Consider the following 13,235-nt stretch of genomic DNA (forward strand, 5'->3'; position numbering starts at 1 on the left):
AAGTATATGTTAACTACTGTAATTCCTGCCCCCCCTCCCCCCCCCCCCCATTTTGGTACAAGGTCTTTTTTCTTCCTCATAGCTTTTCCAGTGCTTTTTCCCGCAGCACTGTAATATCAAGGATAATTTGTACACTACCTGAATTTGCCACCCCTGTCATAGTTGGTCACTAAAAATCTATTCTGCAATAATAAAACTCAGTATTCTCCAGGCAGACAACTGAGCAATAATTAATAACTATGGCAGTTGGAGGCAAAGAGGTAACCACCTGTTTCCTAGTCATATTAAAAAAAAAAAAAAGAACATTAATGTAATTCTGAACAGCAAGGACATTTCACCAAAACATTTGCCTAAAATCGCACAAAATTAAAAGCCCATAAAGGGCATTTTTCCAGACTGCCAGGCAAACAACATTAGTCACTAGCTGTATAATGCTTGGCATCTACAAAGCATTTCTGTCCAAAGAACCCAATGCACTTGAGACACATTTAGACTAGAAACTCTCCCAAGAAGTAGGTTAAGTATTATTATCCTATTTTATCCGTTAAGAAAAATGAGGCACAGAAAAATCATGCATCCTGTTCAAGGTTACAACAAAAATTAGTAAGAAAAACAAGAATAGAATCCAAGTGGCCCAGCTCCTGTTTTGTGACCCATGTATAAGAAAACACCAGTTCGTGCATCATTCATTTCTCCAGTGACAGGAATATAAACTCCCATGGCTTATCTGCACAGGAAAGGAGTCCACAGCCGGTAATCCCTAAGAGCCTTTCCACTCCGGCTCCCTCTACGAAGCACTGATTCTGCTCTTACAAAGCAGATTAAAATGTGCTCTTCAGAATGCAACAGAGGTATCCTTGTACGGACTTGTCACTTTCCCTCAATTAGAGTCTTATTTTATTTTTTCATTTGTTCCCTTCTGTGAGCAAACCAAGGGATTTTGGTCACTGCAAATCTTTTCTTTAAGTAACTCCTTTAGAGCTCCTGCTCACTGAGAATACCAGTTGTCTCAAGCTGCACCACTGACCTTCCCACTCTTACCCCAGCTAGCACAGGGGATCTTCAAAAGCAACCTCCAGAAGCACTGGGCAAGCAGATGATCCAGTTACCGTGATACAGTTTTCCTCAATGCCACACGTCTGTCACTGACATTACAGTACACCTGAAAAGAACATGTTTCCCAATTTGGGTGGATGAAATCTCAGCAGCATAAGCTGGCTCTCCATGCAACAGTATGTCACAATATTACACCACCACATTTTTGCAGGAAAAAAAGTCCTGAAAGGACAAAATCTTGGCCATTTGCCTGAACTTCCAAAGAACTGCCAACATAGTAATTCAGTTACATTGTCCGTGCTACTGTAAAACTACATTAAATTCAAAATGTTTCAGTGCATCCAAAATTTAAAATTAATGTTCCTTGGAGGGAACACTTTGTTTTACAATCAAGTTGAACAAAAAAAAAATAATAATTACTTCAACAGTGTTCCTCTACTATTATGGTTAACATTTAATGTCATTTATTGTCATTAAACTCAATATTTGTGTCTAATCAATACTAAGCTACCAAGGGCAGTCGTAACAAGTCTGGACTTTCTCTACAGGCTTTATTGATTTCTTTTTTTGAGACCTACAACAAACACAATTTATACAAATAATTTATCAGGGAACACATCAAAATAATTTAATAAACAAAAACTATATATTCCTTTTCTCGTCATGTGACACAAAATCATTTTAACTCATTAATGGTAATCATCTCAACAGTTCGATTTTTAAATTTATGTAAAAACAAGAGGAAGCTATGAAGTAACAAATTTAAATCCAAATATTTTTTAGTGTATTTCAAGATGCAGATCAACAGTAATTTTTTTCATTTTGCAAATGCCAACGTATTACTTCCAAATAAATTTATGACAACTCCTATCCAGCTTTGTTCACTTGGAATACGTACAACACACTGATACTGTAAAGTTTATGCAAGTTACCATAATCTTCTTTTCACAGATGAGTAAATTAAATAATTTGATCTAAATCCTACTCACCCAGAGAGTCACAGGGTCAGAAAAGTTGATTTTTTGCTTTCTGCTTGAAGTGGTAGATAATAGCCTTTCCAAACATGCGGTTATCATGATTTTTTTAAGTACCATCTCATGATGATAAAACAATACCACCACCACTCACATACACCTACCCACGGAGGTTCAGACTATGGAAGCGTTGGAATTGGAATATAGCAAACGGACAAATGCAGCTCTGAAAACAGTAGAACATACAACACTGCACTTCAGTGAAGTTTAAGGCAAGGAAAAAATTTAAAATAACATCACCTGTTCAAGACTACAATTGTTCTAAATTTCCCCCACTTCTACTGCTGTTAATAACATTATTTGAAAGTCTGAAAACAAACTCTTTACTGCAAAGGGGGTGGAGGGAAGGAAAGACAACTTGTAGAAGACAGTATTTTCACTTGGGCAAGTAAACTCTGCTAGTACTGCTATCACTCAGCAACTTGGGGAAGACCGTTTGCTGCTATCCAACAAACTCAATGTTTCTTAAGTCTGGTAGAAAGAGGAATTCTATGGTGTTGGTTTGGTAGCTGATCATTTTGCATATACTCTTCAAATAAACAAACAAAAGCAAATAAGCAAAAAATCTCTACCAGTAATTAAAGCTCAAATGTTGGGCATGAACTACTTGACAGCAACCCATTAAGAGAGGGGAAACTTGCCCTATAAAAGCATTTGCCTTGCTCAGTGGACATATTTCTATTCCACCAAAGTCAATGGAAACACCTTAACAGACACTGCCTCGGGCATGCACAGGGCTAGGGTATACAATTGCTTTGCCAAGGGCAAAGAGGATGAACAAATACACACTACAGGCAATAAATAACCTCACTAAAGCACCAGATGGAAAACAAAAGTTCATACCAAAGAATGAGTTCAAACTCCTGGATTCCAAAAATCTGCATCCGCCCTGACTGCCAGCATTACTATAGCTGGATCAGGCAACCACACCATCACAAGCTTTATTAAACATTTTATATATGAATAAGTATATAATATTGGTTTAATCACACCATCAGAAGTATTTTTTCCCCCACAAAACCCCTTTGTCACCCAGTATTGAGAACAAATATCAAGAAACACGCAGTTGCTTAGTAAATGATGCTCTTATTCATGAGATCATGCTCTCATCTACTGCGGAAAAGGAGAAGCACCCAGGAACAAGGAAGGCCAGCGTAAGGGCACTTGCTACAGAAGTGTCCTGAAGAGCAACAGAGGTGAGTTCTTCCAGTGCTCTGTCACAAACGTGAGGTCACTTTTTTTTTTTTTTTTTTTTTTACAAATCAAAACTTAATCAGTATTTCAGTCTAATTTAGTGAGCGACTGTTAACAATTCCTTTCATCTAAACTTATAGCAAATGCATCCTCCCCTGCGGTAGTTTCTTGTGACATCCAATATAATGCAAGCAGCAAGCACCTGGTAACGAGAGATAAGGCAGCAGCACCCTGCAGGTCCAGTCCTGACTGTTTCAAGTAGTACCAGGCCACGCACATACAAACCAGAAACCCTTCTGACTGCTACTGTCATCTTAGATTTCAGCTGCTCAGACACAACAATCATATTACAAAAAATTCAACAGCTGAGATGTACATAATTACTGAAACCAGAAATCAATTACAATTACTAGACAGAGACAGTCCACATTAAAAAAAACAAACCCAAAACCCACTACTGATTTCTACAAACTTCCTAACTTACCGATAATACTTTATCTGCATTACCCATACAGAATGACAGCTCTTTTTTGTCTTATCTAATATTATATCTTCAGTATTACATTAGAGGGCACATATAGATCCTTCTGGGAAACAGCACTTCAATCGTAACGAAGAAAACCTCTTTTCTTAAATAGAATTGAAGAGGAGGGGGAAAAAAATTTATCAAGTAGACCTAAATACTGTTCCATGGCTACTACATGCCTCCACGCACCCTACAGTCAAAGTAATTTACTTATATGATATCTACTGATACATAAAAGAAGCTAAAGCAAAGAAGAAAAACCATTTATCTCTTGCTTGCAGTAAGAGCAACGTAAACTTCCTGTCCTTTTCAGCTATAGCTTGTGAGCTCTGTTAAACACCTGGGAAAGTAAAGTTCCTTTACAGCTGCATGTGTATGTAATTAATGCATTTGACAAGCTGTTGTGTTCCCAAACAGCTGCTTCCATTATATGGACAACTTTGCCATCTGCAAAACTATTGCATAAACTACAATAAGTAAATATCAGGATAGCAGGTGCTAATAAATAACAAGCCCTGCCAAGATAACACACTTCTGTAAGGAAAGTTTTAACTTTTCCCGCTGTACTTTTCTGTACCCCTGGAGCAGGCAAACTTAAGATACTCAGAAACAGAGGAACTAGCGTTGTGACTCACAGGAGCAGTAAAATAAGGTTTGGGGCAAATATCTCTGAAATCACAATTAAATGCAATTAATCTCTACTGCACTAAGCCAAAGAGGTCAGTAAATTCACACCTAAAAGTGAGTCTCCTCACAACACATAACCAGCCACAGCTACACATATTAAACGTGGTAAATAAAACAAGTTGAAAAGCATCAGGTAAGTCTAATCTCCTATGTTAACATCCATACCTTAAACAAAATTTTCTATTTATGTCTGTGAATATGATCTTCACCACCCTTCCCACTCAGCACTGCTACTTTACCCAGAAAGCTTGTCCATGCATCCAAGACCAGATCAAAATTGGGCATTTGCTTGACTCGGCATCAAAACAAAGCTGCAAATATAAACAAATAACTGTTCTAAGATCCAGTATCTCATGAACCACAAGGAACTATGACTAATACAGACTCAGCTGAAATTTAAGAAAACAAGACTAAACAAGCTATTACTTGTGCAACCAATTTTGCCGGAAAAAGTAAGTCACATAGGTAGATATGATCCACCTCCCGATTTACAAAACTGCTTAAGTTTAGGTACACTCATACACTTAAAAAAAAAAAAAAAAAAGCAGCAATTTGGTAGTACTATGCTTTAAAGAACTTCATGTGGTTTATGGTATTTGGAAGGTTACTGTCATTATATGCTCCAAAAACTGGCTGAGACTATAATTTCCAAAGCAGAAATACTCATAGAAGTGGACCAACTAAAAATCTCAGCTTTTAAACAAACAGACTAGGATAACTTTTGAAATGCTGGGATTTTTTTGGTTTGGGATTTTGGTGGTTTGGGTTTTTTAAAGAATTACCATTTCAGGCCTCTAATTGTTCTTTCAATTTTAGATAAAAAAATAATGCAGCAAAGCTTGCTTTTTTTAAAAATATATAGTACTATGTATAGTGCTTTGATATACTGAGCAATAATTTGCTTCTCATGAGATAGCCCAGTTATTCCTACCGACCTTACTCATTCTTGTCCTACAAGCTACTACTACCAGCCTCCCCATGTTTTAAAAATAAACAGAATGCATTGAAACATGCAACACAAAGTCTGCGTACTCACTTTCCCTATATTTCATGAATGTCCTTTTTGAATTGCACCACAGCCCCGAAACTCTCCTCCACCTATCCTCCCCTGGCAGCCATGTGGCTATTCATGCCATCAGTAATACACGAACAATCAAAGAGAGAGGAAAATGCCCTTATCTCAGCTCATCAAAAATACAAGCAAGCAAGCCACAAAGGGGTCACAAATTAAAAATTAAATGCAGACAGACATAAACTGTATTGACACATCACCACATCTAAATCCTCCCTTCGAAGCAACAGAAAACACCAGACACGCATAATAAGAACAGAAGGCGGCCAAAAGATGTAATGAAATAACACTTATTCAAGAAGTGTATTTAGCGATGAAGACTTAAGCAGCAATACACACAAGCATCAATAGGGTCTTCACTGCTAATGGTAAATCCAGCAGCTAATACCCTCACACAGGCAACACATCTGCTGTTAGAAACAGGGGCAACCTATCCACGCCTGCTGGTTATTGCAAACCCTAGAAAGGATGCTAGTAAAGTTCAGAAGAACCATTAGGTAGAAAGTAGCTATTTAAATACAACTTAAACAGTATCTTCTATTTTAGCTGTAAAACAGAAGTCAAAGGCAACAGAGATAAAAGAAAAAAAACCACTGGTTTTCCCCCCGGAACATTTAACTGTGTATGAGTGCACAGGATGCTAAAACTTTCTGCCTTCTGAAATCAGAATCCAGTATTACAAAAAACTGCTCTTCAAAGCTCCATAACGCTCTAAGTTAATAAAACATTCCATTAGAACAACTCTGCCAAAGCTATTACCAGCTGAGTTTACTCTGATAACGACCTAAAGAAGTAATTAAATCACTGAAGACTTAACTGGGTTACAAGTTTAGGAGTTTTCATGTCTAAATGTTAGATGGTTTTATTTTTTTCTGAAAGTAGCAAACGAATTATTTTTTTCTTCAGTGCCAATAATCTGCTGCTAACAGCAAGAAACACAAGCAAACATGAAACATTTTCTCAATTAATAAATCTCTTCTTAAAAATCCTTCATGTCCCCCATTTTCCAACCATACCAAATTGCCGTCAATGCTGAATTCTACTGATTTTAGAAGTTAACACATATTTGCATTCTGAAAAGTGACTGTACAAACATTATTGTGGTATTCATGCAAACATTACCGTAGTATTCTATTTTAAATCTGAATAGTATTAGACTGGTTGGATCAATGTAGAACAAGAATTTGCCTATGAAGTACTTGCGTAGTCTGAAAGTCTTCCTTGCTCATGTATCACAATAAATAATTGAAAGTGGAATTGTTTCTTTTAATGCCCTAAATATTTTCAGATTTATTATTCTTGCTTACTCCTGCTGTCTTGTGTAAGGTTGTTAAAAGCTACAACTCTGGAATCTCTCACTAATAACAATTATCATAACAGAAATGAATCCATCTTTTACATTTTGTAACAGCTCACTAGTATTTCAAAGATAATTTTAAGAAAGCTTTTAAATACGTATTCATTTAAATATTTCTATAAAAAGTAATAAGCGTGCTCAAAAAATTCAGGATGGGAACAGGCAACCTGAAACATAATGGTGCTCAGACAGAGACCAGTAATAATTGCAACAATGCAATGTTTACTTATTTAATAAAACCAGATGTGAGGAAAGGAATATTTTTGACCCACAAGTAGACTATGTTCAGAGCAGAGAAGGAAAGATAGCTATCAGATTTCTGTCTCTAGATATAGTCAGCATACAGGTTTATGGAACTGAATTATGCTCACGAGAAAGAAGTTTCTTTCAACAAAAACAATTAATTTTTTAAAAATGTAAAAAACTGCATTAACTTTATCTGCCTTTTTTTTTTTAACATTACTTAAAATTCAATGCAATATATACAATCTGAAAACACTAGGTATGCCAAAGCTGTTGAATACAAAGCTACTTCTGAGGCCAGGTGCAAATGGTTTTTAGCAAGAGCAAATGGTATGGAAAGGCATCAAGATTTCCGATGACGACAACTTCCCTATATGTTTTTCTTAGAAAAAGATTTGGAGGTGACATAAGCTCTTGATCCTCTGTTCTAATATCCCACTGCCCTCTGCTACAGTGTTTACTGCCAGATGCAAGGACACAATATACTTTTATTTTATATCTACATAAGATGCTAAACAGCTAACGTGGCATGGTCACACTCAAAGAGTTGCAGTCAACGGCTTGATGTCCAAGTGGAGACCAGTGACGAGCGGCGTTCCTCAGGGGTCGGCAGCAGGACCGGCACTGTTTTTGTTGGCGACATGGACAGTGGGATTGGGTGCACCCTCGGCAAGTTTGCCGACGACACCAAGCTGTGTGGTGCGGTCGACACGCTGGAGGGAAGGGGTGCCATCCAAAGGGACCTTGACAAGGCTGGAGAGGTGGGCCCGTGTGAACCTCATGAAGTTCAACAAGGCCAAGTGCAAGGTCCTGCACATGGGTCAGGGCAATCACAAGCACAAATACAGGCTGGGCAGAGAATGGATTGAGAGCAGCCCTGAGGAGAAGGACTTAGGGGTGTTGGCTGATGAGAAGCTCAACATGACCCGGCAACGTGCGCTCGCAGCCCAGAAAGCCAACTGTATCCTGAGCTTCATCAAAAGAAGCGTGGCCAGCAGGTCGAGGGAGGTGATTCTCCCCCTCTACTCCACTCTCGTGAGACCCCACCTGGAGTACTGCGTTCAGCTCTGGGGCCCCCAACATAAGAAGGACATGGACCTGTTGGAATGAGTCCAGAGGAGAGCCATGAAGATGATCAGAGGGCTGGAGCACCTCTCCTATGAAGACAGGCTGAGAAAGTTGGGGTTGTTGAAGAGAGTTGAGCCTGGAGAAAAGAAGGCTCTGAGGAGATCTTATAGCAGCCTTCCAGTACCTGAAGGGGCCTACAAGAAAGCTGGAGAGGGACTTTTTACAAGGGCACGTAGCAATAGGACAAGGGGTAATGGCTTTAAACTGAAAGAGGGTAGATTTAGATTAAATATAAGGGAGAAATTCTTCACTATGAGGGTGGTGAGGCACTGGAACAGGTGGCCCAGAGAAGCTGTGGATGCCCCATCCCTGGAAGTGCTCAAGGCCAGGCTGGATGGGGCTTTGAACAACCTGGTCTAGTGGAAGATGTCCCTGCCCATGGCAGGGGGGTTGGAACTAGATGATCTTTAAGGTCCCTTCCAACCCAAACCATTCTATGATTAGGGAGTTAACACCCCCTTTAAAAAACAAGGGCACACCTCAGTATCGCAGAAAAGTCTCCTCTCAATTAAAGCACCATTTTTACCCTTTAAAAGTACATTTAGGTATATATTATGCTCCTCAACTTCGTAACAAACTCAGCAATTTTGAGTCTCACACACTCAAGAGGTCTACTGTGCCACAAATCAAACATACTGTAGGAATACACAACTAAATCACATTGATGTATTCTGTTACCTTATTTGACCATTTGTAGGCTTGAAGAAGTTGGCTGTAAAGAGGTGTTTTGTCCTGAACAGGATCTAGGCTCAACAGTCCACTATTGTGCAGGGGATGGTTCTCAGATGGTTTACCAACTAGGTTGCTCAGACGCTCCAGTTCACTGAAAGAAAAGAGAATAGTAATTTTTTTAAAGTCAGATCTGCAGATACAGATATCTGAGAGGTACAGTCCTGCTGCAGCAACAGCAATCATGCATGAACTCTAATGTAATACCTCTGTGAGTTTTAAATACCTGCCCAATTCGATTAAAAAAAAAAAAAAAAACAAAAAACACAAAACAAAAAACACCACACGCACACAAAACTTAACCACTGTCATTACCCAAACAATTTAAAGTGGTCTGTTAGTCATTAAGCTCAGTGCTTCTAAAGAGAGAAAGTACAAGTCAAGAGTCTTTGTAAGACAACCTGGAAAAAGGCCAAACTGTGGTGGGTCCTGTTCACAAGCACTTCCAGAATCCAGGGCATCTTCTGAGCAATGCATACCCTCAGAAACTTCAAAATTCTGACTTGAGCATTGGCTGCAATACTAGGGGCAATACTAGAAATATTTTTTTTCCCATCAAGCAGGCAGATGCCTCACCATTTCATTAAAGATCTAGAAATTAAAATTGTCCTCATATAAATATACAGAAGAACTGGCATTAGTCCTAAGCCTGGAGATGGTCCTGCAAAGTCTGTGATTACTCTCAGCAAGTATACGCATTCCAAGTTCTCAGGGCAAGGAAGCATCTTCTGTTTTCCACGAGCAATTTTTACATTTGTAGATGCTTATAAAATACTCAACTAAAGCATAATAAGCACACTTTTCCCATGGAAAAAAAAGCTCACCGTGAAGTGATCTATTATTGCTTCATATCTCATCTGTCAAACACTACTTTTAATAATAACAAAAGTTAAGTAATTTTTAAAACTTGCATTAATCAGCTGTAGAAGAAAGACTGGCTACTTTGCACAGATATAAAATGCAGTTTTTCAAGCGACATGACTAATCGGGTGCCTTTCCTTTTGACTTCTGAATGTTACATCCCACTCCGAACTTCAGAACTTCCACTAGATTAAAAGCAGGATTCAGACCCTTCAAAGGGTGACTTCTGAAAATCTCTGTAAAAAAAAACCCCAAGTATCTCAATTTGCACTTAATGAAGGTTACGAAAATAAATGCCAACAATCAGGGAACCGACACTTAAGAGACTTCCACACTTTACTACCACAAAATTCTCCTTTATTAATCATCATTCCTTCAAGTTTCCATGGCCTACATTCTTTCTAAGCCTCTGGTGCTGTGAACAGTCATGAATGTGCTTAATATTTCTTGACAAAAGAATACAATAAAATAAATGTGAATAGAGAAAACAACTAAGGATTTGTTGAACAGGGATCCCAGCCAATACTTTCACGACGTGAGCCAAAGTCCACTGATATCGTTAACTTCAATCCACCTTGGAGTATTCCCTTGCTACTTGAAATCTGTGCTTCCCAAACATGTAACAGAATGTGTAACACTTCGATGCTGTACAAATTACAATATTTTGGGGCAGTTATGTTTCAAAAAAGACAAATTAAATATACATCAAAATATTAAAAAAAATTATCTTGCAAGGAATCAGGAAAGAAATGTGACCAAAGCACTGATAAGCATATCCACTAATGGCGTGGAAGAGATGGTGGAAAAGGAACTGGTGAAGTTTGGTGATGAAGCTACTCTCAGATATGGTAGGACAGGGACTGACTGCAAAGAATTGCACAAGAACTTCACAGCACTGAAATGCTGGATGATAAACTGCAAAGTAGAGGAGTGTAAAATACTACACACGAGACAAGATAGGTCAGAGCCAATTGCTATCTATTATTGTTTGGGAATAAGATTTCGGGGTTATACTAGATAATTCTTTAAAAAGAATTACCGAGCAAGACAAGAAGGATAACCAAAGGAATGGCACAGCTTCCATGCAGAGAATCATGAAGCCTCCTCAACTTGAAAACAATAAAAACCAAAGGGGTACAACAGAAGTCTATAAAGCTGTGTACAACATCATTTGTAAGAATTATTATCTACCATCTTTCCCAACAGAAGGGAAGAAGTAGGTAACAACTTATATTACCGCAATGAGAACTAAAAATCAGCAAGGCCTATTCGCCAGGAAGAAACAAGTTCTTATCCGCAAGACCCTGAATCCTAAATCTCAGGAGGCCAGAAGATGTGCTGGGAAAGGGCAGTTATGTGCTTGCCCTGCCCTTGGACACCTCCCTGGACAACACTGATGGCTTCCAGGAGGATACAGCTGAACCCAACAGTCCACAGGATCCACATGGACCATCAGCCTCAACAGTTTCTCTTTATTTACGTGAAACACACCTGCTGGCACTAAACAACTATACTTAATGTGTACTAACTTTCCAGCCTTACAAGTTTTCGTAATAAAATGGTCATTCCTGAACCACCTGGAAGCTAGTGAATAGTGTGAGCCTAGAAATTGATTATTTTTAACTTTTTTTTTAAAAAGACTTCAGAAAACAGAGAAAAATCTCCCCGCAACCAAAAGCATTCAGCCTGCCAAGGCAATCCCACCGACAGCTCCTTTTTTAAAACAAAACAAGAACAAAAAACAGGTAAACATTATAAGCAGCACTCATCCCTTTGGAGGCTCTGGAATGAAACACCACGGAGGGGTAACGCGCTCGATGTTGGAAGGAATAAACCGGAGCGTTTTCGCGTTTATTTGCCTAAAACTTTCTCCGGGAGCGGAAACGGCACCGCCGGGCGCCTCCGAGGGGAGAGGCCCGAGGAAGCCCGGGACGCCTCTCCCCGCCGCGCCGCCACCGCAGGGCCGGGAGCCCGGCTGCACACCGACGCGGGGGGGAAGCCCCCTCAGGGCCGGCTGCTCACCCCAGGTCGCGGCTGACGGAGTGCAGGCTCTCCTGGAAGGCGGCCACGAAGCCCTTCTCGCGGCCCTCCAGGGTCTCCTTGTTCCGCATCCCATCCTTCAGGCAGTCGAAGACCCGCGTCACGCTGGAGCGCAGCGCCTGGATAGCGGCGATGGCCTGGGAGAAGGCCTCCAGGTTCACCCCGGGGCTCAGCACCCCCTCCGCCATCTTGGCCGGCCGGGCCCGGCCTCCGCCCGGCGGGCTGTGAGGAATGCGGCGAGGCCGCGGCGGCCCGGGGCAGGCTGGGAAATGTAGTCCGGGCTCTGAGGGGGGCGGGGGCGAGCGGCGGGGCCGGGCGGGAAGTGGCGCTTCCCTCGGGGGCTGCCCAGGGCGGGGGGGCCGGTTGAGCGGCACAACAGGTCACTTTTAAGCCTTTTATCCTCTTTTTCTAACCTCAGGGATTTCTTCAGCAAAGGGGGGTCTGCCCCGTGCGCCCTGTGCCCCCCGCCTGTGACAGGAGCGGCTGAGGAGATGTCTGCCCAGCCCCGGAGCGGGAGCCAGGGGCCAAAGAAGTGACCACTGGCACGTGCATCTCTAAAATACCTCTCTCCTTCCTCAGAACATTTTTTTTCCAGTCAAATGTCCTCTTTTATTTTGTTTTCCTGTGCTGTGCATCGTCTGCTCATAATACAGGGTATATTCCCTTCTCTGGATGCTCGATACGGAAGAAATAAAACTTAGTTAAAATAGGAATCCAGGGCCCCCGTCCCGCTGCAGCTGTGCTTAGCTTTAAGCAGGCAAGAACACTTCTATAAGCCTTATGCTCATGGGCAGACTGGATTCAGATTTTAAGGTTGGGCCCCGTGTTACGGTTCATGTCTCGGTCATGATCACTGCTGAAATCAACAGGACGAGGGCCCGGCCTTCATTACCGAATGTTTGCAAAGCACTGCAAAGTTCGAGACTGCCATCATAACACTCAGTAGTACCAGTCGGATTTTGTAGGAGCTGCTTATGTTTCCAATGCCACCGCCAGTTCTTTTCACCCTTAGGGTGCAGATAAAACAAACAGAGCTAAAATAAATGAAGTGCTGCGCAGGCCAATAGTCACTCCACAGAGAGTAAATTGCAGCACAGGGCTAGGGTTTTTGTTTTCTCAACTTCTAAAGTAAATAACAACCTCTTTCATAAAGGTATTAATTAAATTCAGTAAGGCACAATCCACACAGTCAGACCCTGTAGTCAGGGGTGCTTTCTTTTAATATGTAAAATGGAAATGAATACGACAAGGACCGGCAGATGTGTCAGTGGCCAAGTGAAGCGAGGCTTTGCCCTCCACTCAGTGACA

At 40.8% G+C, this 13,235-nt stretch overlaps 1 protein-coding gene across 1 annotated transcript in view; it reads right to left on the minus strand.

Annotated features, from left to right (window-relative positions):
• Positions 1-12,132, minus strand: part of MED27 (mediator complex subunit 27) — a 95,587-nt gene extending 83,455 nt beyond the window's left edge. The window contains exons 1-2 of the mRNA XM_076355119.1: positions 11,910-12,132; positions 8,976-9,120 (exon numbers count right to left, since the gene is read on the minus strand). Of these exons, the coding sequence (XP_076211234.1) occupies positions 8,976-9,120; positions 11,910-12,115 (351 nt within the window). The 5' untranslated portion in view covers positions 12,116-12,132. The remainder of the gene's footprint in view (positions 1-8,975; positions 9,121-11,909) is intronic.
• Between the last annotated feature and the right edge of the window lie 1,103 nt (positions 12,133-13,235).

This window comes from Aptenodytes patagonicus, chromosome 18, assembly GCF_965638725.1.
Source record: "Aptenodytes patagonicus chromosome 18, bAptPat1.pri.cur, whole genome shotgun sequence".
Taxonomy (NCBI): domain Eukaryota; kingdom Metazoa; phylum Chordata; class Aves; order Sphenisciformes; family Spheniscidae; genus Aptenodytes; species Aptenodytes patagonicus.